This window comes from Dromiciops gliroides, chromosome 4, assembly GCF_019393635.1.
Source record: "Dromiciops gliroides isolate mDroGli1 chromosome 4, mDroGli1.pri, whole genome shotgun sequence".
NCBI lineage: Eukaryota > Metazoa > Chordata > Mammalia > Microbiotheria > Microbiotheriidae > Dromiciops > Dromiciops gliroides.
Genome location: NC_057864.1, coordinates 104,025,427 through 104,050,470, shown reverse-complemented (window position 1 = coordinate 104,050,470; position 25,044 = coordinate 104,025,427). Strand labels below are relative to the sequence as shown.

General features: G+C 42.2%; 1 protein-coding gene across 1 annotated transcript in view; it reads left to right on the top strand.

Annotated features, from left to right (window-relative positions):
- The window catches only part of DSTYK (dual serine/threonine and tyrosine protein kinase), a 58,224-nt gene extending 33,671 nt beyond the window's left edge, over positions 1 to 24,553 (top strand). Inside the window, exons 3-13 of the mRNA XM_044001896.1 lie at positions 3,602 to 4,280; positions 5,840 to 6,072; positions 6,496 to 6,579; positions 7,498 to 7,674; positions 8,783 to 8,912; positions 9,384 to 9,540; positions 9,924 to 10,056; positions 13,249 to 13,362; positions 15,431 to 15,545; positions 19,319 to 19,453; positions 19,886 to 24,553. Of these exons, the coding sequence (XP_043857831.1) occupies positions 3,602 to 4,280; positions 5,840 to 6,072; positions 6,496 to 6,579; positions 7,498 to 7,674; positions 8,783 to 8,912; positions 9,384 to 9,540; positions 9,924 to 10,056; positions 13,249 to 13,362; positions 15,431 to 15,545; positions 19,319 to 19,453; positions 19,886 to 20,073 (2,145 nt within the window). The 3' untranslated portion in view covers positions 20,074 to 24,553. The remainder of the gene's footprint in view (positions 1 to 3,601; positions 4,281 to 5,839; positions 6,073 to 6,495; positions 6,580 to 7,497; positions 7,675 to 8,782; positions 8,913 to 9,383; positions 9,541 to 9,923; positions 10,057 to 13,248; positions 13,363 to 15,430; positions 15,546 to 19,318; positions 19,454 to 19,885) is intronic.
- The last annotated feature ends 491 nt before the right edge of the window (positions 24,554 to 25,044 follow it).

The window sequence follows — 25,044 nt, the reverse complement described above, 5'->3', positions numbered from 1 at the left end:
TCTGTTATTTTTTTAAGCAGCTATCGTAAAGAATACTGTGCAATTCTCCGCCCTCCAAAAAATGCACATCACTTTCCATGTTAATTAACTATAGAGCAGAACATACAAAAGATACCTTTCTTTCCAGCACCTGATATTTGTGAGGTAGGTCCAGCACCTTTACAAATGTCTATCTGCTTGTATAAAGATGACCTCTTTCTTTTGTAAAATGCTAAGTACTTGAGGTAGAAATTATGCCCACTTTCACAAGCCTTCCTTGTGTCCCTCTTTCTGGGTTACCACATGGACTTTTTCCATCACAGGGGGAGAAACTGGTTGCCAGTTCTTTCTTGGTTCTTGGTCATCTTACATAGATTTTGGTATCTGGTGGAGCACATTAAGCAAAGGAAGTCCTTACAGGGAGTTTTCCATAGTAATCAGAGCTCCAAGGTAGGATTTGTATTAGGAAATGCACACCATTTTTAGGAAAGTTCATGGAAAGAGTCAAACTGGTCAGCTACACAAGTAAGACCTATCAAGAGTGAAAGTGTTTTGTTTTGGTTTTTGGTTTTTTGCAGGGCAATGAGGGTTAAGTGATTTGACCAGGGTCACACAGCTAGTAAGTGTCTGAGGTCGGATTTGAACTCAGGTCCTCCTGAATCCAGGGCTGGTGCTTTATTCACTGCACTACCTAGCTGCCCCATCAAAGTGTTTTTCTCAAGAGGCTCACGGTTTGCAGATAGGAGAGTGATATTTAAGTGTTGAGGATAATCTACAGGAATGAGACAGGTGAATTTTCTTGTAATTAAAATAAATATCAGTGACTGTCACTTCACAGTTATACTTCCACCAAGGAAAGTTAGGGTTGGAGGAAGCTAGAAGTGAGATTGGGAGATAGACCAGGTAAGAAATTGTTCAGGGTCAGAGTTGTGCTGTTTCAACATTACTTCTCCTACAGAGTGGTTATGACCCCACGGCTTCAGAAATATTTAGCACTCCAAGACATCATTTCCCTTTTTTTCTCCTTCCCCTCAAAAAAAGGTGAATTTTGAAATTTTCTGAATGGTATTTGACTCATTACAGAAAAGAATGGAGACTGAAAGATCCTGCCAACAAAATTTATCGTTTCAGAGCAGTTTCAGTAACCTGGGAATTGATTTATCCATGGGATTAGGAAGGTACGCTTTAAGAGCAATCTTTTCAGGAATTTGTAATGACTTTAAATGAGGATTATAAGATAACTTTATGACACTCTGAAAATTCTTTTTTTCTGACCATGGTAAAAGTAAAATTTCTTACTTAGTTCTGCTGTGTTTCATTATTTGGGTAAGATACAAATTCCAATTTCAGATAAAAAAGGATCTTCTGAATGGATGGGATATGAGTCGGTCTTCATATTCTGCTGGGAAAGCGGTTAAAGATTAATCGTAAAGAAAGGCTTTCAGGTCACATTCCTTTCTCGTCTGGGCCATCACACAGTCACGTACCTCTCTGGCTCACTTCTGACTGTATTAATTATTATTTTTCACTCCCTGTCTCCTGGAGACAGCTCTGGCTTCCCCTTTTGTTTACGGCCGTTGGCATGAGTCATCTCTTCATGGTGATTATTGCAGAATCACATATCCCATCCCAATCTAATTTGTAGACTTGCCAAGTCTATGCCAGCAGCAAGCCTTCTCTTTTGACTCTCTTGATGATCAGAGTAAGTAGACTTCAGTAAGTTAATGAAGGGACTAGGGAGGTGAGAAGGGAAATTGGATAACATAACTATTTCCTCTACCTTTTGTTACATACAGGATGTGTTTTGGAAGGCCTCTCAACCTGGACCAAATGTATTAGCCTGAGGGTCTCCTGGGGAATTTGGAAATTACTTTCAGCCCATTTTGTGATAAATTTGCATATGTGGGCATTCAAATTTGCTTTGAAGAACCTTTATTTGGAAAATAAAATGTCTGATTCTGCTTTACATACACATATATGGTACATGTATATCTTGAGAAGTCTGTAGAAACCCAGAGATTTGGCTTTTTCTTTTTTAACTGGGGGTTTTTCATTTTTAAAAGTCATCTATCCTCCCTCACCTCCACGTTTACCCTGGAAAATATCCCAATTCAACTCTTATGTGGAAATTTCATTTTGATTTGGAAACTTACACAGTTTCTTCCCAGGGTGTTTGTGCATTTGCTCCTTCTTACTGTCATTTAGATTTCTTTTACTGAATTGAATTAGGCACTAGGATATATGACTCAGGGTGTTGAAAATGGGCTTGCACTAAACAGAGGGGAGGGGTGTCAAACCAGTCTTCTAAGCAGAATAGTTCTAGTGCATTTCCTGGTGCAGATGGGCCTGCTAATCTCATCTTGGCATGACAGCCTTGGTTGGAGAGTAGGTGGATTTGTGCAGTTTGGCCTTATATTCCAAACACTGAGATTGCTAGAACACATCTCAGCATAAGGGAACTTAGTCAAAATGGCCAACTGAATAAAATCACCAATTTAAGAACTGAAAGAAATTTCCTGGGGAGCCACTTTGGGGTGAGCAGTAGGCCAACATCTTTAGGGTTTGTGTGGGATGAGAAAAATTGTAAAAACTGCAAAGAACCTGCTACATGGAAAGAAGAATGAGTGAAAGCATTAGTTTGGCATTTCTCCATCTTTCTTACCAGTCTAGAAAAGAAGCACAAACTCGGGAACAGAGGTTTGTTTAGGGGACAAGGGCATAGGAGGTTGAGTGCTCAGATAAAGGAAGGAAGGGATACACTATCTATCTGAAAGAGAGTGAATGTTGGTCTTTGGAAATCCAGATATCTAAAAACTGCTAGGGATGTGAAGTTTGGACAGACTAATGCTCAATTCATTTCAGACATTGTAAAGTACACAAGTTTGCAAACCTTAGAAACTTCATGAGTATGTGTGTGGGCATCCCATGCAGTTGTATATATGATACAACCCCCCTCAAGTTAATGCTCCTGAGCAGGAACTTGCCCTAGGCAAAGACATTGGAAGAATCCCAGGGACTTCAGTCAACTGTAAAGGAGACAGGAACACCTGTGATGTCAGATGCTTTGAGATGCTAGCAAGAGAAAGAGAATCTGGAGCTACCCAAGACAGTCCTCGAAATGCATAGGAGCCCTCTTCATCTCTCTGCTTGGTGTCTCAGAGTCATTTCAGAGTAAAAATAAGGAGTCAGGGTTGAAGCAGCTGAAGTTTGAGGTTACTTATAAACTTCTGTGAGAGTCTGGTCTTAACTTTCATAATGAATGCCATGATCAGTCGGCCTGAGTTTTTATTATCCTACCAGCTTAGTTTATTCCTCATCCTATCCTTTGTGCAGTCCTTTCCTTTTCCTTCAGCCTCATTTGACTTTAGTAGCTTTAAGTAGGTGGGGGAAGTAGAGACTAAAGAGGCCTCCTTCCTTTCATCTTAACTTTTTATGTTGTTGTCATTTAAACTGTCTTCATACGAATGGATCCCTAAATGGACTGTACCAAAAACTGTCCTTATTAGGAGAAGGAGGTGGAGAACTGATAGATCCTACGTTTAGGGCAACCACATTCTTGTTTCAGTGGAGGATTGTAATTAGGAGTAGAGTGGTGTTGATCTAGTCCCCTTCCACTTTCCAGGAAGTAGACATTGTGGTCGTGCCGTGCCGAGGGTTCCAGCCCCCAGTGGACACTCTAGGTGAGTTAGTGAATGGTGTCCTGCCTGTGGTGATTTTTGCCATCAGCAAGGATGAACTCTCAGAAGGAGATGAGGAAGACCTGAGAGATATACGGGAACGGCTTTCTTTACCTATATTCTTTTTCAAAGTGCCGAAGCTGGGCTCTGAGCTGATTTCCCCCAAGTCTTCCCCCAAGAAAAGAGTGGAGACTGAAAGATCACCACTTCATCGACAGCTAGTTGATCTGAACTACCTGAATGATAGTCACTATAACTGTGGGACTCCTGGCCTAAATGCCAAAGCTCAGAGCATGTTGGTGGAACAGAGTGATAAGTTGAGACAATTGAACACATTCACTCATCAGGTGCTACAAACGCACCTTGTAGATGCAGCTACTGTTCTGAACCTGGTACACTGCCAGTGTCTAGATATCTTTATCAACCAGGCCTTTGACATGCAACGGGACCTGCAGATCACTCCCAAGCGTCTCGAGTACACTCGAAAGAAGGAAAATGAGTTGTATGAATCACTAATGAACATTGCCAACCGCAAGCAGGAGGAGATGAAGGATATGATTGTGGAGACTCTCAATATCATGAAGGAAGAACTTCTGGAAGATGCTGCCAACATGGAGTTCAAAGGTAGGTTTCTAAGTGATTTCTGGGGAACTCTGTAGGAGGCCAGGCATATTAGATCTTCTGACCCTTTGTTTGGAGCATATGAATTAGTAGAGCCAAAAGGGATCAGTAGGTCAACTTTGCCTTGCCCTTGCTCTCAGGGATTCTGCATTAAATAGTCTAGCCAGATGACAATGTCTGCCTTCTGAAAGATCTTTCCAGAAAATTCTATAACTTTGTGTAGTCAGACATTTGTCTGAATCTTGGGACATTCTTCTTAACATCTAGCCTTAATTCGTGGTCTAAGCCTGTTTTTATCTTGTTTAGTCAGACCCCAGTGGAAGTATAGGATAGGTGTTCACTACTCTCCATATAATCACTTCATGTGTTTGAAGATTGTTATTAAGTCACTGCTCAGCCTTCTCTAGTATAGCCCAGGCTTTCTGATTCTTCCTGCCTTTTAACTTTCAGCTTCATGCCTCACCAAGGCCTCCCTAAATCCCACCCCAAGAGGGCATCCCAGACCAGCATTGCAAACTTCATTTCTTTTCCTACTCCTTTTGAACATCAGTCAAAGTAGATGAAAATCCTGAGTCCGTGGGGTTATTAAATTTGTTAGTTCTGTTGGCTTTTGGTTTGCTACTCATGCTATGCTGCGTTATAGTCCACAAATAACACAGGCTCTATTTAACCCTGCTCAAATGGGAAATTACACAAAATTCCACTTTATAAGATCATTTTAATGAAGTAAATTCTTCCCATTAAGTCCCTATATTGGCTAGTTGGAGTCTTTTGGTTATAAAATATTTGTAAAGTGGTTTGCATCCTTATAACACTATGTAAGTGCTATTATTTTTATTTATGATGATGATTATTATTCTATGACCACAGACTATACTCTTACTTCTAGCTAGGTGTCTTGCCAACATCATGTCCTGTTATTAATAATAAATGTATATTGATTGATAAGAGAATTTGTCAAGGGAGCATGGATAGTTCATTATAATCTTTCACCACTATAGGGGAAATAGCTTCATGCGGAATATTTATGAGCAATAGGTCATTTTTTTGTGTGTGTGAAGAATAGCACATTATTTTGTGTCTGTTGTACATAGAGATGCCATACCTAGACTTATGGAGTATAAGTTAGCAGGCTAGGTTTCCTATAAGACTTTTCAAAAACAGGTAAAGGAGTGGCTTTAATGAGTTGCCCTCATGGAGAAGATACTGAGGCATGCTTGGGGAGGGGGTGTAGGAAGGAAGACCAAGGTGATTAATAGTAGTGTTCTAAATATTGTCCCCCTTTCTTATCAAGATTCTGTCTCCTTTATACCCTCTACAGAAATTGCATTGAGTGTGTGGGAGTATGTAGGAGGGTATGTGATGTCTCTAATTTCATGGCCTCTAGTTTACATTAATAATCTTCATGCTTCATGCCTGGAGTTGTTCTCTACCGCACATGTGTTCCTGTGGCCACTATCAGTATAAATTCTTTGGAACATTTGATGTAGGTGAGCCCTCTATTCATTATGTCTTTGCCTCTCCCCCATCTGCTGACTTGCTTCCATCCTTACCTCCCATAGATGTCATCATACCCGAGAATGGAGAGCCAGTGGGCACCAGAGAGATCAAATGCTGCATTCGTCAGATCCAGGAACTCATCATCTCTCAGCTTAACCAGGCTGTGGCCAATAAACTGATCAGCTCAGTGGACTATCTCCGGGAGAGCTTTGTGGGAACCCTAGAACGGTGTCTGCAGAGCCTGGAAAAGTCCCAAGATGTTTCAGTCCACATCACTAGTAACTATCTCAAACAGGTACCTAAAAGAGTGATTTTTTTTAAAAAAGAAATATTGGTGACAAAAATTGGTGGCATTTGCCCCCAAATCCCCAATTTATAGCTACAAGCTTTCCTTCTACTCAATCCATTTCCCCAGAATGACTAACACTTCCAACTTGGGTGTCATTTCCCCCCACCCATCTGTCTGCCACCTAGGGGAGGAGTGTTTATAATCATTAAAATGGCAGAAAAGTAGAAAGAGGGAAGAGGAAAAAAGCCCTGGGGCTGTCAGTTCCTGAGCACTGGATCATTGACCTTGCTCTTACTAAATTGGCATAAAGGACAGACTTGAGGACCTTGAGGTTAGGGCATGCTCTTGAAGCAAATATTTTTATTTCCTTTTCTGAAACACACACTTCATTCAGGGCATGGCAACTTGGCATTCTGTGTTCTCTTTCAGATCTTAAATGCTGCCTATCATGTTGAAGTTACATTTCACTCAGGGTCAACGGTAACCAGGATGCTGTGGGAGCAGATCAAACAGGTATGAGTGACTGACGGGATCACAGAAGCATAGATTTAAAGTTCGAACTTACAGGGCACGTAGACTAAAACCCCTCACTTAACAGATAAAGAAACTGAGGCCCAGAGAGGACAAGCGATCTGCCCAAATTCACAGGTCGTAATTGATAGAGCTAGGATTCAAACTAGGATCCTTTTACTTCAAATCCAGCTTGTTGTTCAGTCGTTATTCAGTCATGCCTGACTCTCTGTGGCCCCATTTGGGCTTTTCTCGGCAGAGATACTGGAGTGATTTGCCATTTCCTTCTCCAGCTCACTTTTCAGATGAGGAAACTGAGGCAAACAGGGTGAAGTGATTTGCCCAGGGTCACACAGCTAGTAAGTGTCTGAGGCCAGATTTGAACTCAGGAAGTCTTCCTGACTGTTCACTGTGCCACCTAGTTGCTTTTCACTAAAACAGCATCCACTTGAAGACCCCAGAGTCTTTGTTGTCCCAGATCTCTAGGGTCTTTCTCTGATTAAGGCAGCCACAGACCTCTGCTCTTCCCCACTAGAACTCCCTTTCCCACCAGGTAAATATTTTTCTTGCCTGGGCTTTGTTGTGTCACCTGAGACAGTGGGTGTGGTCCCTGCTGTAGGACTTAGGCTCGATGTTTCTTCTTTGAACTCCAGAGAGAGACTTCATCAGCCACACCTCATACTTGATGGTACTGAATGGATTTTTCCTGGGATTTAAGAGCTTGGAGGCCAAACTCCCATACCTCTTAAGAGTCCCTCTTGGTGTCCCCAGTTTTAATTCTAACTATTCTGTATTATAAGGATTAGAGTCCCAAATCTCATATGCTTCCTCATTTTTGGTGCCTTCTTTTATTGGCTTTGGGGTCTTCTTGCAGCTTCTGCCAATTATCCATTCTTGATTTCACTGCTTCTGTCTTGACAGATAATCCAGCGAATCACATGGGTAAGTCCACCTGCTGTTACTCCGGAATGGAAGAGGAAGGTGGCCCAGGATGCCATTGAGAGTCTCAGTGCCTCCAAGCTGGCCAAGAGCATTTGCAGTCAGTTTCGGACCCGGCTTAATAGCTCCCATGAGGCATTTGCAGCCTCCCTGCGGCAGGTGGGCCTGGGGGTGGGGGGTAGGCGGAGGTGGGCCTAGTTGTTTCAGAAAGAGTCATGCCTCTGTTAGTGATGTCTCAGTTTGGCTTTGTTCTACTTGTGAATTTGTTTATCTGTTTATGTTATATAAATGTTCTATTGATACTCTTTATAAAATATTACTCTTGCTTCCTGATAACTTTTCTGGACCTTCAGTAGAACCCTTCTTTGTCATAAAAACAGATAATTAAGCAAAACAGGTCAGCTCAGTGGCAATTTAGGATAGCCTCATTCTGCACCTATCACTTGCCATCTCTTAGCCAAAAGCACGCTTCAGTCCTCTGAAGTCATGATTAGGCTGTTTATTTTCCACATGTGTATTTGTTTAAACCTAATTCATGGGGAGGGAGAAGCTCAAACGATTTCCCGTGTCTCACAGAGTGAGCAAGAGAAGAGTCAAGACAGGGAGTAGGACCATATCCAAGTCACAAAGCATTCCAGGTGGTGTGTTATAGAAGGATCATAGATTTCTAGCTAGAAAAGACCTTAGAGTTGATTTAGATCCCTTTGTTTTGAAGATGTGGAAGGAAGAAAGCAAGAAAATATTTACTAAGTGCCTACCAAGTGTTGGTCACTGTCTTAAGTGCTTTACAAATATTATTTCATTTGATCTTCATAACCATCTTGGGAGGTAGGTACTATTATCCCCATTTTACAGATGAGGAAATGGAGACAAACAGGTCAAATGACTTGCCCAGGGTCACACAGCTAGTACATATCTGAGGCTGGAATTGAACTCAGGGTTTCCTGAGTCCAGGTCCAGCACTCTATCCCCTGTACTGCCAGCTGCCTCGGACACTAGCGAGAGCTGGTGATAGGGTGATAAGTTTAGAGCCACAGGAGACTTTGGATGACATTTAGTCTGATACACTTAAGGAAAAGCAGAGTCAGGTCTCGAACAAAGATCCTCAGACACTCAAGCTAACCCAGGAAACAGGCATCCTGGCTTGCTCTAGCATGGTAGCATCTGCTTGTTCTTTCAAGGGGGAGGAGGGTCATGATTGGAGTTGCCTTTAACCAGACTTCTAAGCAGGCAGGTCATGGTCATGTTTCTCCTGTTTACTCTCTAGTTGGAAGTTGGTCATTCAGGCCGGCTAGAGAAAACTGAAGACCTGTGGCTAAAGGTTCGGAAAGATCATGCCCCACGCTTGGCCCGCCTTTCCTTGGAGAGCCGCTCCCTGCAGGATGTCTTGTTGCATCGTGAGTTTCTCTCATTTCCCCTGAGCAGGATAGAAGAGGGGGCTGGATACCAGCTAATTCTGTCTTAACCCTGGTGAAAATACCAATGCCAGGGATCTCTAAGAATTCTTTTTCATCCTTGTGAATCAGTGTATGCCCTTAATTAATTAATTAATTAATTTTTTTGTGAGGCAATTGGGGTTAAGTGACTTGCCCAGGGTCACACAGCTAGTAAGTGGTAAGTGTCTGAGGCCAAATTTGAACTCAGGTACTCACTCCTGAATCCAGGGCCGGTGCTCCTTAATTTATTTTTAAACTACCAAAGTTCCCCCTTAGTACAACCTAGATAGCACCAACATGTATCAACTAAACCAGATAAATCACTTTAGAAGGTCTCAGAATGACGCCAGTTATAGACATGGTTCTGCATTGAGTAGACACACAAAGAGAGCTCATTGGGCCCTAGCCATCCTTTGTTTCTGTGCCTTGTAGGTAAACCTAAACTGGGCCAGGAGCTAGGCCGGGGACAGTATGGTGTGGTGTACCTATGTGACAACTGGGGAGGCCATTTCCCCTGTGCCCTGAAGTCCGTCGTCCCTCCGGATGAGAAGCACTGGAATGATTTGGCATTGGAGTTTCACTACATGAGGTGGGTAATGGTTCCCTCTATCTGGGCAAAGATACACAGAAGCAGCCGGAGGCCTGGTTCAAGTTCTCTACCCCAAGCATAGGGGATGTCTGCTGGTGTCCTTTTGCTGCAGTTCTCAGTGCTGGGTTATTGCAGACCAGTGCTTAAAACTGGACTCCTCCCGTGGCCAAGGCTGCCTTGGTAGCCTAAACCCCTTCCTGTTCCAGTTTCCTTTCCCTCTCTTTCTGTTACCTTCCTCCTTAGTCATAGAGGCTCAACTACTTTAAGGTTCCTGGCCTGGGTCCTCTGGACCAATCTAGAGGGCCTGTCTTCCCTGAGGCCCGGCATGCCTTGCAGGAATGGGGCATGTGGTTTGCAGCCCAGACCCCTCTCCCTCCTACCAGGTCTCTGCCCAAGCATGAGCGTCTGGTGGATCTTCACGGTTCCGTCATCGACTACAACTACGGCGGTGGCTCCAGTATTGCGGTGCTGCTCATCATGGAGCGGCTACACCGGGACCTATACACAGGGCTGAAGGTGAGGGCAGGGAGACAATGCAGGCCAGCCTGACTGCTCAATTCATGGCTCTCCTTCTTACTCTTCTTCCCTCCCTTCTCAGAGCTTGCAGGTTTTCACAAAGTATGGTTAGTTTCTTTGATTCCCTTGTGAGACCTCATTGGATATTTTAATCTCAGAGATGGTTCCTTGCTACAGGGCATATGTAGTATATTGAGAGTGTTGTCATTTATCAGTGGTGAAGTCCAGACTCCTTAGTGTAATGCACAGTCTTCCTACGACTCTCCTGATTCTAAGGTTCTTAGTGGGTAGGTAAGTGGCTCCTTGTTCAGTCAGAAAACATTTATTGAGCACCTGCTACATATAAAGCACTTTGCTTTGTGTTTACCATCTGAATGGGCTTTCCCAAAAGACACTAGTAAATTCCTTGTCACCCTGTCCATTGTTCTTGAAACTGTTAAGCTTTTTCTTTCTTTGTTTTTTGTTTTTTGTTTTTTTTGGTAGGGCAATGAGGGTTAAGTGACTTGCCCAGGGTCACACAGCTAGTTGTGTCAAGTATCTGAGGCTGGATTTGAACTCAGGTCCTCCTGAATCCAAGGCCAGTGCTTTATCCACTGAGCCACCTAGCTGCCCCGAGCTTTTTCTTTTTGATCCACTTTCTTTCCCTTGGCCACCTCACCTCTCTTTCCACTGTTCTTTATGGATCTCTCATAGCTTTAGCTGTTGCAACTGTGCAGATGATTCTCAGATCTTTATCTTTAGCCCTGGCAGCTCTGCTGAGCTTTCGTCCTAGTTTTCCAATTGTCTACAGGACATTTCCACCTGGTTATGTATCTGGTACTTCATACTTAAGCCTGAGACTGACATTGTTATCTTCCCCCTCAAAACCAGCTCCTCCTCAGCTGCTGTTTCTGTGTATAGCTATTATCTAAGTTATCCAGATTCAAAACCTTAGTCATCTTTGGCTCCTTTCTCTCGTTCGTCCTCCACATCAGGTTATTTGTCAAGTCCCACTGAGTCTGCTGAATCAGTGTCTCTGTTACCCACCCTCAGAACTGTCATTGTAGTTGATCCCCTTGTTACATCTTACCTAAATGATTTCAGTAGCCTCCTAACTGGCCTTCCTTCAGTCTCTCCCCCTTCCACTGTAACCTATATGCCACTAGTAGGTTAGCTTTCCTAAAGCAAAGCTCTGGTCCTTTGACTTCCCTGATTAAAAACAAAACCACCCTTCTGTATCTCTCCATTGCCTGTTGAATAGTATCTAACCTCCTCAGCCTGGCATGCAGTTTGCAGTTTGGCTCTAACCAACTTTTCTGGTCTTATCTCTCTGTACACCCCTGTCTTCCCATGCCCTGTACAACCAGCCAGATTAGACTCTTCACTTTGAACACAAAGGAGCTTTGTTGATGCTGCTTCCTCTCTCTGAAATGCTCCTCTACCCCTCACCCTCTCAATTCCTGCCTATGGAAATTCTACATATTTTTCAAAGCCCATCTCAAATACCACTTCCTGATTCCTTCAGCCAGTTGTGTTCTCTCCTTCCTTTGAACACCCATAACTCTGTGTGTCCCTTTCATGGAATTAATCTTCCTTCTGCTTTGTGCTTCACTCAGCTGTCATCCTCTTTTCCATTTTTTAAGCTCCTTTATAAAAGCAAGCGTTGCACAGTACTCACCATATTTGTTCCCCACAGTGCTCTGCTCATAGTAGGTCACTTAATAAATATTGGTAGCATTGTGGGGGATATAAAGACATAAACAACACAGACCTTATGCTCAAAAACCAAAAATCTCATTGAGGAAGAGATATACCATAGGGAAAGATAATTCAAAATACAAACCAGTATATGATTGAGAGATGCTAAGAACATATGAGCATGTGCTTTGCAGCACAGAACCCTCTCCCTCTGACTAGATTTCTGCCCAAGCATGAACTGGGATGGACAAAGAAAACTTCATAGTGTAGGTATGGTTAAGCTGGCCCTTAAAGGATGGGTAAGATTTGGATGGACAGAGAGAGGCCTAGGAGAAGGATTCCTCCAGCAGGAGGAATAGTGATCCAAGGCACAGTGGAAGAAATGTCCAGAGTTGGTTGGGGGGACGGGGGAGCAGTTCAGACTGAAGCAGGGGGTTTGTTTAGTGAAATGGGAGATAGGTTAGAAAGATAAGCTAGGCCTCAATTATGGAGGGCCTTGAATAGCATGCTAAGGAGTGAGTAGTCTTTTTAACCTTTGAAGGTTTTTGAATGAAAGACAAGAATTATGGCAGAGCTTTGAGTTAGATGTTGAATTTCCTTTGTCTAAAGCAACAACAATAAAGGGAAGTGCATAGCTTTTCTTAATCTGCCTGCAGAGAAGTTCCCCTTCCCGCTATAGTGGGAGCTGTGGGGGAAGAGGAAAGCATTTACCACAGAGCATCTGGGTGGGTCCCCTCCCACTGAATCCACATGGTGCCTGGCATATGGAGGCCTCAACAGCAGGCCAGGGGGAAAATGTAGAAATGCTACAAGGGACCAGGAACTTTGTGAAAAAGGAAGCTGATCATTGGTTTAATGTGGGAAATAATACTCAGTGATTTTTTTCTCTCCATTCCTGAGAAGCTAGGATCAGTTCCCATCATCCATTTTGGTATGGGCCAGGAAGCTTCATTAGAACTTCATGTGGGTGATGTAATATCTATCTGCCACAATGTAGGGAGTCCTGGGTTGGCAACCAGCCAGAGTGTTATGGACAGTTCGGGGTATTTGTAACCCACAAGACCAAATCTGGGCCAGCTGCGGTAAAACAAGCCCCTTCTGTGCAGCACTAAGAGGAAATCTGTTGGAGAGATGTGGAAATGCTTTCAGTTAAGGCTGAAGGGCAGTTACGTTGTTTGTCCAGGTTCCCTTCTTGGTCCAGGTATTATCAGTGATACTGCCCCCTCAATCTTTTGGTCGGACCTAGTCCTAGCCAATGTGGGAATTGTCCAGCTTACCTCATTGTGACTTGCATGGGATCTGATTTGTACTTGTCTTTATTAAAGCTTACTGTTCCTTTCTTCACTCCTCTTTTTGTTGTTGTTCTTTTTCACCCGCAGTCTATATTTCTCTCTTTCTATACTGGAGTACACTTGTCTCTTTGATAACATTTCATAAATGTCTTCATTTATTGGAACAACCAGGGAGTGGGGAGTTATCTTGACGATGACCAGTGAATTTTGTTGTCTCTCACAGGCTGGGCTGATTCTGAAGCTGCGCCTGCAGATAGCCCTGGACGTAGTGGAGGGAATCCGCTTTCTGCATAGCCAGGGGCTTGTCCACCGTGACATCAAATTAAAAAATGTTCTGGTAAGGGCTTCTCCCTAGGACACCTGCTCTTGTGGGCTAAAGGGCCTGAGAGAAGGAATTGGGGTGGGAGAATTGAAGTGAAGGGGTGGTAGCTATGCTAACCACAGGCCAAATCTTGGACTTGTGGCCAGAGACACTTGGGGAGGGGGAGTGTCCTAGTGGAGAGAATCCAAGCTGTTTTCCATGTGCCTGAGGCCTGGCTTGTTCTGCCTTGGCTGGAAATGGAAATTGTGCCGAAAGAGGGACTAGGTAGCTTAGCAGGCAAAAACAGTTATAACTTTGTTTTAAGCTTGTTATCCCAATTACAAAAAATTCTCTTTTGATCCAGTCTTCTTTGAAAGGAGTTTTGATATTTCATCATCAGTGCCATATATTTCTGGTGACTCTTGGTATAGAGAGAACAGTTTTTTGGGGAAGAAGCAGGTCCTCAAAATTCCTTCAAGTGTAGCCTTATCCCTAGGAAATCCTTAGTCAAGTTGAACTGTGAGACTCGATATTTTTTTGGATTTGTAAGGGAGAAGGCAACTGGGACTCATGACTTTGCCCAAGTGATCTCAGGGAGCCCCCTCTTGCCTTAATCATTAGCCTTGTGGTATATATTTTGGGGCTTGAGGGGGCAGTTAGGATCAGAAATGCTGCTCCGGATGAACTTGTTTTGCAAGTGAATGTGAAGTCCAGGATAACTGGAAGACAAAAATTACCCATTTCAATAAACTAATGTTATTTTTTTATGATGCAATCATGACACTGGTAGGTCAGGAGATTGTTATACAGCTATAGATTATACAGATTTTAGCAAAGTATTTGATCCAGCCTTTAATGCTGTTGTGGAAAAAGTAGACACCATAGCATAGTTAGGTGAATTTCGATTTTGAATGGCTGAACCCAAAGAGTGTTACTGATGGCTCAGTATAAATGGAGAAGGGGGTCCCTGATGGAATCTGTGCTTGGCCCCATTTCATCTTTATCAATGACTTGAATAAAGGCATAGATAGCGTACTTGTTACATTTTCAGATGATAGTTGGAAAGGATAGTTAACTCACTGGATGATGGTCAGGGTTCAAAAAGATCTTAATAGGCTAAACAATTGGGTCAGAATGAACAAGTCTTACCTTTGGACTCAAAGAACTCACTTCTCATGTGAGTTGGTTAGGTAGCAGTTCATCTGAAAAAGGTTTTGGAATCTTAGTAGACTGTAAGTTGAATATGGGTCAACAGTGTGATGTGTAGGGCTTCCAGGAAAGCCAGTGAAATCTTAGGCTATACTGAGAGCTATGCTTAGACTATACTTGCCTACCAGGAAAAAGGAGGTGACCATCCTCATGTTCCCTGCCCTGGTCCAACCACATCTGGATTACTGTGTTGAGTGTGGGGTACCACATCTTTGGAAGGACATTAAAAAACTGGAGAGCATCCAGAGAAGAATAACAAGGATGGAAGGGGGGGTGCCCTTAATTTCATATCATCTGAAGATTGTTTGAAAGATTAAATGATATTTAGTCTGGAAACAAGGGAACATGAGTTGTCTTCAAATATTTGAAGGCTCATTACCTGAAAGAAGGATTATAGTTGTTCTCTTTGGCCCCAGGAGCAGTAACTGAAAGGTGAAAAGAAACACATCTGAGCCTGATGTAAGGAACAATTTGATAACAATTAGACCTATACAGAAATGGAATGGTGTGGAAAGTACTGGGCTTCCCCTTCATTGGAGGGCTTTAAGCAAAGACTAAGTGAACACATTGAGGGTGTTGAAGAGGGAGGGCCACAGATGGCCACTGTGATCCTTTCTAATTCTGGATCTTTGATAACTCAAAGTCCAGGAGGTCCTCTTTGCAAGAGGCTGGAAGGGGAAGAGTATTTTCTTTTTCTTTTTCTTTTTTTTTTTTTTGCAGGCAATGGGGGTTAAGTGACTTGCCCAGGGTCACACAGCTAGTAAGTGTCAAGTGTCTGAGGCCGGATTTGAACTCAGGTACTCCTGAATTCAGGGCCGGTGCTTTAACCACTGCGCCATCTAGCTGCCCTGGGGAAGAGTATTTTCACCTGACTGTTGCCTTACCTTGTTTGCAGCTTGACAAGCAGAACCGAGCCAAGATCACCGACCTGGGTTTTTGCAAGCCTGAGGCCATGATGTCTGGTAGCATCGTGGGTACCCCAATCCATATGGCCCCAGAGCTCTTCACAGGTGAGACTGTTGGAAACAATAGGGTTTAGGATATGGTTCAGCAACTTTCTTAGCTTTGAGTATTACCAAAAGAGCTAATCCATAACGTCGAATACAATTGATGTGCCATAGACATAGGTAAGGGAGAAGGAAACAAGGGGAAGAGTAAAAGAGTGAGGAGGAAGAAGCTATAGGAGAAGAAGAAAGAAGCACAGAGAGAGAGAAAGAGAGAGAGAGAGAGAGAGAGAGAGAGAGAGAGAGAGAGAGAGAGTCAGTCAGTCAGTCAAGGGGTGGGGAATTATCAGGACAACAGTATACCAGCAACAAACGTTTCAGGTACCATTCTCATATGCTGCTGCATAATTAGTGAATCAATCATCAGGCACTGTATTTAACACAAATGCTATGGGCCAAGGCTTGTGCATAGGTACCACGGGGGGAGAAGATCAAGTATAAGCCATAGCCGCTGCCTTCCAAGAGCTTATAACCTAGCAAGAGAGATTGTGCTGTTAAAGCTAAAATTATAGCTAGTCTGCCTAAAGTATCTAATGAGTGGTCACCGATAAATTATAAGCTTTAGCAAGAGTTAGGCTTTTAAGCATTTATTAAGGAGAATAAGAATTTGGTAAAGAGAGAGAGAAAGGCCTAGATTCCTATCTATTAAAGGGAGAGTGCATTTCTAGCTCCCTTCTCCACCAGCGTCCTCAGGAAAGAGCCCCAGTCAGAGCGCCAGGCTCTTCCTTCTTCTTCTCACCTGACCCCAAAGAAAAGATGCATGGTCTTGCCCTCAGAGACGTTCACCTCATTTCTACAGTAAGTCTTCAGCAGGTGGCGTCATTCCAATCATTACAGTGCTAAAGTAGGTGAAATAATGAGTGACCAATATAAAATGCCACAAATAATTAAATGCAAATTATGCATGTTATACTGTAATTGTTTTTACAAAATCAGACGGGGGAGATCATTGAAGGCTGGAGCATTCAAAGAGGAGGCCTTGTGGAGAAGGTAGAATCTGAAGTGAACTTTGAAGGATGCATAGGAGAGATTTGAATGGCAAAGGGGCAAAGGGAAGACATTTCCAGGGATTTGGGATTGGGGGACCGCATTAATGACTGCAGAGTGACAAGGCTAGAGCAACAGGTTAATTTTTGACAAGTCCTGGGAGAACTAATCTCATTATGGAAGACCTTGAAATCCAGGCAGGGAAGCATATTAGAGACAGTAGGGAGACAGTGAAGGTTTTGTTTTAGTTTTGAACAAAGGAGTGGCATGATTAACAAGTTGTGGGGTAGTGAGCAAAAATTAGACTGGCAGGAGGATGCCGTCAACCACCGTATGGCATTGGGTACGTTATCATCATATCTGTTTCCTCATCTGTAAAGTGGAAGGGTTAGACTAGATGATCTGTCAGGTTCTCCATCCCCATCCCCATCCCCAGTCAGGCTCTAATATTCCCTGATTCTGTGAGAGGCTTGTAAAGGATTAATTTTTTTTAAAGCAGTATGTATTATGTAACATGGTTTTAGTAATATGTAATGTGGGGGGCAGCTAGGTAGCACAGTGGATAAAGCTACGGCCCTGGATTCAGGAGGACCTGAGTTCAAATCCGGTCTCAGACACTTGACACTTACTAGCTGTGTGACCCTGGGCAAGTCACTTAACCCTCATTGCCCCACAAAAACAAAACGAAAAACAAAAATGTGTAATGTGGATTAGAAATTGGAGACTAGCACAGAGAGCCAGGCTAGGGAAGTTATGACAGAAATAAAAGTAAGAGCATTAGGTTAGTAGTGGTAGTTGGAATGGAGAAGGGACACATTTGGAATAATTTTAAAGGAAGAGAGGACAGGACTTGGTTACTGCTGGATATGGAGAAAGACGGATGATTCAAAGTTGTTTCTAAAGTTTTGAGCCTGGATGCCTAGGACAGGAAAACTGGAAGGGGAATCTAAAGTTAGAATTTCCTTTAGTTGATATTTCTTCCAGCATCTCTCTTCCCACAGCCTTTTACAAAGCGGAACAATCCAAGGCTCAGCTGTCTAGAACAGTCCTGTGCCTTGCCTTGACATTTCTTCCTTCAAAATGACTCGAATTGGTCCTTTACTCTAGGTTTCCATTATCATTATTTGAATCCAGGCCTTTATAACTAGATTATTTTAGCAGCCTCCTATTGAGCTTTCTTCCCTTAAGTAGTTTCACTTCAGTCTTTCTTTCAGGTTTCTGTTAGATGAATTCTTCTTTTTTTCAAATTCTTTTATTTTTAAACATTTCTACTTAATTATTTTTCAAAACAATCATTTATTTTCTCCGTTTCATCTCTGTCCCATCTCTTCTGGGGAAAAAAAAAAGGAATTAACCTTTGTAACAAATATGTGTAGTTGAGCAAAATGAATTGGCCACATGTAAAAATGTATGTCTCATTCTACATCCTGAGTCCATGACCTTTCTGACAGGAAGTAGATGGATAGCCTGCTTTATCATCTGTCCTCTGAAATTGTGGTTGGTCATTCCATTACAGAATTCTTAAACCTTTCATAGCCGTTTGTTTTTGTAATGTTGTTATTGTATAAAATTGTTGTCATCTCATTTCATGAGACCAATTCTTCTAAAACACCACTTTCATGATGTTACTGTTCTGCTCCAGAAACAACAATAGCTTGGTCACTAAATTAACTCCAAACTGCTGTGCCTGGCTTTCAATATTCTATATAGTCTGGTCCCATCCAACCTACTTCATAGTATATACTCTTTCTTTAGCATGTTCTTGTTTTAAAATTTAGTTAAAAAAATAAATAAAATTCAGTTCAATTTAAGTTCCCAAAACATTCATTCATTCATTTCATTTATTTAAAAGAAATGAGCTATTTTATTTCTTCAGTTCTGTAAACTGAAAGTGGCATTTTACATGTAACATAATATTTTATTTAACAAAATTTGTTTCTTTACAAAGAGCAAACTCTCTATCTTCAAAGACATTTTGATTCAATGGCACAAACGGTTTATTTCTTTGGAGGGGCAGTGAGATGGTACAGTAGAAGCATGGGACCTGGAATTAGGAAGATCTGTGCCCGGATCCTGACTCAGATACTAGTTGTGTGACTTCCGAAGAGTCATCCAACCTCTCTGTCTCTCAGCTTTATCATCAGCAAAGTGGGAATAATTGCACCCATCTCCCAAGGTCGTTATGAGAATCAAATGAGATGACATATCCACAAATATTTATAACATCTATTATTTGCAGAGTATAGTGTTAGGTCCTGTGGGAGATCTAAAGTTGTGGTAGAAAGGGTCCCTGTCCTCCTCAGAATTTACAGCCTACTTAGGGGACAAAACATATACTGTAAATTTGGTATGTAATATAAGTGGTAACTATAATATGTAATAACTATTTTAAAAAAACGTCCTGAAATGCTGCTAGTTATTAGCCATTTAAACCAGTTTTTTCTGCTTTCATTCCTTTTTTTTCCCCCATTGTATCAGAAAACACTCTTCATTCTTTTCTCCCTGCTTTTGCTTATTCTGTTGCTTGATTAAGCTTTATTCCAGGCTATTGCTAATTATAGGTATCCCTCTAAGTCACTTAACTTTCATGATCCTTAGCTTCAACATCTGTGATATGTTGATAAAAAAAAAATCTGCCTTGGCAGCCTTATAGGGTTGTTGTGACACTTGAAGTCACAGATCTGAAAGGCCTTTGGGGAAAAAAAGGATAAAGTTCTATACAAATAGGTCTTTGTGAGTACATTGTGCTGCTGCCCCACCCACTGGCTTACTCTTATCCTCTCTTAATTTAGGGAAGTATGACAATTCCGTGGATGTCTATGCTTTTGGGATCCTCTTCTGGTATATCTGCTCAGGCTCCGTAAAGCTCCCTGAAGCATTCGAAAGATGTGCCAGCAAGGACCACCTCTGGAACAATGTGCGAAGAGGTAGGAATGCCAAGCCTTGCCCACATGGTCTCTGTCTCCTGCTGCTAACCACAGTGTCTGGGACTAAGGACTGCGTTAGATAGGCACCATTCTTAGAATTCCCAGACTGCGAGAGATCCATTTTCCTTTCCCTAAGGAATTTTGTATTTCCCTCTCCCAGAAAAATGATGATTAATATTTTTCCCCTAAACATGCAGAAAAGATAGTTCCCTCTCCTTTATTATTCTAGTTTCTTTTTCATCTCCATTATGTAGTTTGTATCTAATGTAAATCTTCCTGCAACTTCAAAAATAACCCTCATTCTACTATTTCTCATCTTACATTCCAGTTGGGTCATATGGGCACTGAAGCTATGAGAGATAGATGTCTTTCATTTGTAATCGCATTCTTACAGACTGACAATTTTATCTTGTCCATATTTCTTTCTTTCAGGAACCCGTCCAGAGCGACTCCCAGTGTTTGATGAGGAATGCTGGCAGCTGATGGAAGCCTGTTGGGATGGTGATCCCTCCCGGCGGCCTCTTCTTGGCATTGTTCAACCCATGCTCCAGGGTATCATGGACCGGATGTGCACTTCAAACTTGGAGCAACCAAGCAGAGGACTGGATGATTCTACTTGAAGGCCCTTTCTCTGTCTCATTCTCCTGCCCTCTCTCTTCCTCTTCCTTTTGTTTTTAAACTCCCTGGTCATAGGAAGAACTTGACATTGTATACATCATAGGAAGCACCTGAGGGAACTGTTTTTGGCTGTGTAACTTGAGACAACTTCAAACTTTGGGGACTTTAGTCAGCTGTGAGAAGTTGGATTGTTGTCCCAGCATGTTTGTCCATTTTGTATTCACCAATGATCCAAGCTGTCTCTTTGAGAAAAAGACAGTCTAGGTCACAGAGAAAAGCCAAGGAATGGGAGATTAGGCCTTTGGAGCCAGAGCATGTCCCATCTTTTCTAAGATGCATAAATTTTTCCAAAGTACTGGATGGGGTACTATGATGTCAGTACATCATCTGGCTGACTTTTGCTCTGTCAGGGCTTAATTAGTTTGGTTCCATCCAGTGGTCAGGATAGAATCACAGAAATGTCAAGTACTTAGATGATGGAATTTAGGGAGAGGAAAGGTGGCCACAGGGAGAAGAGAACTCTGTAGAGATGTGTCTGGTTCCTGCTGACTGTAACCAGAGCTGAAGCCTCGAGTTTGTGTGGCTGTAAATAAAGTCAGCGGTGCTCTTTGCATTGCCAGATATGTTTACATTTGGGGAGGAGGTTTTACCGTTACACCACTTTAGTTTCCCCAAAGACTCCATTGAGAGAATTGTTAGGGGTTCCTATTACTGTTAACCGCAGAGCCTGCAGACGAGCTTTTGTTCTACTGGGTTTGAGGCTAGCTTCAGATAATAGTGATACTCGGGGGTGGGTTGGGGAGGGGGTATCTGGGTAAATCTAACCCAGTTTAAAATGTTTGGGTGAGACCCAAGAAATAAGAAACACCCTGGAGGTCATTGACTCTTATGGGGGTTACTTGTGTTTAGACCTCCTGTAAAGATAACTAGTTTGTGTTTTACATGTTTGAAAAACAAATATTTCTCTTTATTTTTTGAACCTAACACACTGACATTTTAAAATCTTGTTTACTGTCAAAGATGTTTTAGCCAAGCTTTCTTCTACTGCTTGTTCTCTTTCTCTCTTTTAAATATCATTTGCTAGAAGACAAAATAGCAGATGAGGAAAAAAAAAGAGCACTGTAGCAGGTCCTTAAGCGTGCACAATTACTGCATATATATATTTCTGGGAGGGTCAACCCCCCCCCCTTTTTTTTTTTTTGCAGTTAGCAATGGAACATAGAAATGTCCATGGGGAGTTTTCATACAGAGAAGGGGAAGGGGAAGAGATCCGGTTCTGGTATGTGAAGGACCCGATGTAACCTCAGTCCTACTTAAGTCTTGGCTTCAAGCTCTTCTGGACCCCAGGGTATCAGCTACCCAACTCTTTTTTCAATAAGAAGAGTAAGGAGAGGACAGAATGGACAGGATTGGTTGGCTGGGATGGATAAAAAGCTCCTGCCTGTCACTCAGTCCCTGTGTCCCAACAGCTGTAAGCTGTTTTGCTGTTTTGTTCCTAAAATGTCTGGAACACTTTGCAACCAGAATCCTTCTGGTTGGAAGTGCAAAATTAATGGTGCCTTTGTTGCTGGAATTTTCTAGATAGAAAGATTGGCTTGCCTATTAACATATAGCAAAAGGAGAGTGCTAGGACCTAGAGTTTAAAGCCTGATGGACTCTTTAGCTGTCTTGAGCAGGGGCTGCAGTGCCTCACACCTCGAAAGTTCCTATTATAATCAAGAACTTTCAGTTGCAATTGAAGACATAGTCAACTATGTATCTTTGAGTCCATAGGCATCACACTTCTTGTAGTGAACCATCTAGTGCAGCTCTTCCTAGTTTAAGAAAATGACTTGGAACCTCAGCATCTACTGTTTACTCCACGCTATTATATTCTTACCAGTATTAACTAGTTTTCCTTTTGGGTTCTGTAGGTACCAGCAAATTTGTGGTATAGGGAACCTAAGTCTCCAGTTAGGGAAGGTGAGGGTTTGTATTTAGTATCTTGGAAAGTAGAGAATGCACAGAAAAAAGTAACAGCACAGACATCTGTTCTCTGTGGACTTTTGAAAGTCTTGTACAGTTTCTGCCTTGTAACTATGTCCCCTTACATTTTAATCAGTCATAATTAGAAGTGGGTTTAAAAAATAAATGTCTAGACTGAGTTTAGCACTCACAACACAGACACCCACAGCCTCTGAAGTCCTTAGCTCATGGCTACATTCACACACATCAGTATACTCCTCCCCCATATACCAGATTTTTTTGTTCAATCCAATCTCTGTTGGCTTGGTCTCTTAATGTTTCTTTTCTAGTACACGCCTCTGTGTGTGTGTGTGTGTGTGAGTATATGAATGAATATGTATATATCCAAACATATATGGTATATATCTACATACCTGCAAATATATACACATGTACATACATATATGTATACTTCCCCCCCACACCAGGAGCTAGAGTGAAATTAAGGACAGAACAAATATGAGAAAAGCAAGGTGTGCAGTGTCCAGGCTAGCCAGAGTCATGGATGTCTGGAGGATTACTTAAAACACTCAGCCAGTTTACTACAGGAATGACTATGTTTGCTTTTGATTTTATATTGTCTGCTGTGTTTCCTCACCTTCTGACATCACATTATTGTTGAGGTGAACAAACGTCATAAATTGTACTATACTGTATACTTTGGGAGACACTAGGTTGTTCAGTGATATCTCTTCCCTAATGCAATGGCCATTCAAGTCTAAATGATGCTATTTTGGCAGGTGTTGTGAAGACTGTATCTGGGGTTACACACATGCCCAGCCTAGGGAGGACAGTTGTGGTTGGGGGAGGGAGGGAAGAGGAACTCATGGAGAATTTATCCTTTTCTGTACTGTCTTCTAAATAAAGTGGCAAAGCTAGTTAGCTTCAGCCTGGAACACTTGCCTGACATTAAATAATCAAGTCTTTCTTCTAAGTCAGTCGAAAGTAAGGAATACTAAGAGGTTGGCCATCTCAGCCTGTAACCTTGCCGATTCCCAGCAGCACGTTCAGACTACTGATAGCTGAAGAATGCTTATAGAAGGAGTTACACAGGAATTTCTTTGCTCTCTTGCTCATAGTACAGAGCAGCCTCTTTTCCTCAGTAAACCGTTCTAGTTCTCTGGATGCCAGCCTTGTTAGGAAGGTGCCGGCTGTTGAGAGACCTTCCAAAGATGGAGTCATTTTCTAAAGCATTATCTTCTAGAGGACCAAGTGTTGTTCCCAAATTATTTTAAATTTCAGAACCATAAATCTGTGATGAATGGGAATGAGAATGCCAGACCTAGAAGTTAGATGAGCCAGAGCTATTGGCTAGAGTATTCTGTTCTTTACTACATTTTAACATCTTTGAATGGGTCACCAGAGACCAAATGGATCTTACTGCAGCTTTTAGAAAGGCTTTGTGGTAAAACAGGGTGACACAGGCGCAGAAGGCTGGTAGGTACTCCATGTCTGATCATTGTAAACAATTTATGGGTTATCCACTGCATGGAGCAGAACTTCTTCACTGACTCATCTTTTTGCCACTTAGGAGCAGTGTTCCTTCTGGCACTTGTGGGAATAGTGATGGCCTTGTAGCCATTTCTTGGAGAGAACAGGTGTTTAGCGTTTAATTTGATTTGTACACGGCGATGCCGATGTCCTGCCTTGTTAGGCAGGATCAGCAGCCCTCCTCTGATGCTGAATAGCTGCTTTTCTATCTTGACTGGGTTTTTTTTTTTTTTCCCCTTTGTGGAGGCTTAACTTCTAGAAAACAACCCTTTACCTTTTCTAAAAATAAGAATTTTTTTTGCTGATTCCCAGTGGGTTTGGAGCTAGGGCTGGGGAAGGACTGGAGGAACTGAAAATTCCTTCAGGACTTCAAGTAGTAAGTACTACTGCTCTTAAAGAGGTTTTACTTTTAAGTTCATTTATGTGCTTTACTACCATCCAGTTCAATTATAGTAATCATAGGGGCTCTGTGTGTGTGTGTGTGTGTGTGTGTGTGTGTGTGTGTGTGTGTGAGAGAGAGAGAGAGAGAGAGAGAGAGAGAGAGGCAGGCACCTGGCACTAAGAAAGCCAGCTTGCCAATAGAGCCAAGGAAAAAGAGTGGTCTAAACAGTTTGGTGTCTAGTGTCTTTGCTTGTGTCGTACTTTTTGTTTGTTTGTGTCTTAAATTTAAAGGACTGATGTCTATTACAGTGTTAAAGGAAAATGTAACAAACTAAGTGTTTAGGATAAAAGTGCAATAACAAAAGAAATTACTTTACAAACTCCAATTCTTATGACCTATTTTGTGCTACACCAAGTTCTTTTCATAACATTGTTACTGCAGGGCCATACCGTGTGTTTATTTTTAAGAGACGCGACTGTGGGTTAAGACTTCATTTAGTGTAATTTTGAATGGTCAGGTTTGGTTTTTATAGACTATTCTGTATACATGTCGGGATACACCAAACACCACATGTACTGTATAATAAAGGTCACATTAACGTTTTAGTTTTGCTTCTGTCTTGGTTTGGAGTAGCATTTCTCCCATGTTCTTTGTGATATCCCCGCTCAATCAATGCTTACTAACCAAGGGGAAGTGCTGGGGATACACATCCAAGTGAGTTAGCCTCTGCCTTTGGTGAAATGGTTTATCTCCAAAGAGAAAACTCAGCCAGTGTTTCTCACCGCCATTAGTGTCAGGTGACTGATCAATATTGGGTTTCATTCATTTAATAAACATTTTGGTCTCTCCTTTGTGCAAATGACCTCATTAACACAGTGCTTTAGGACTAAAAAACACTGAAAATATGGTTACACACACACCCTCTCCAACAGTATAATTTTACAGATGGGCAAACAGAAGCACCAATGGCCCAGGTGACTTAGGACCTAACCCAGCCTTGGTGGGCAAAAGTGAATTGTGTGAATTTCTTCTCCAGTTCTTTTCCTCCTCCTCCTCTTCTTGGTGCCAATTTTTCTTGCTACTTTCCTATACACTC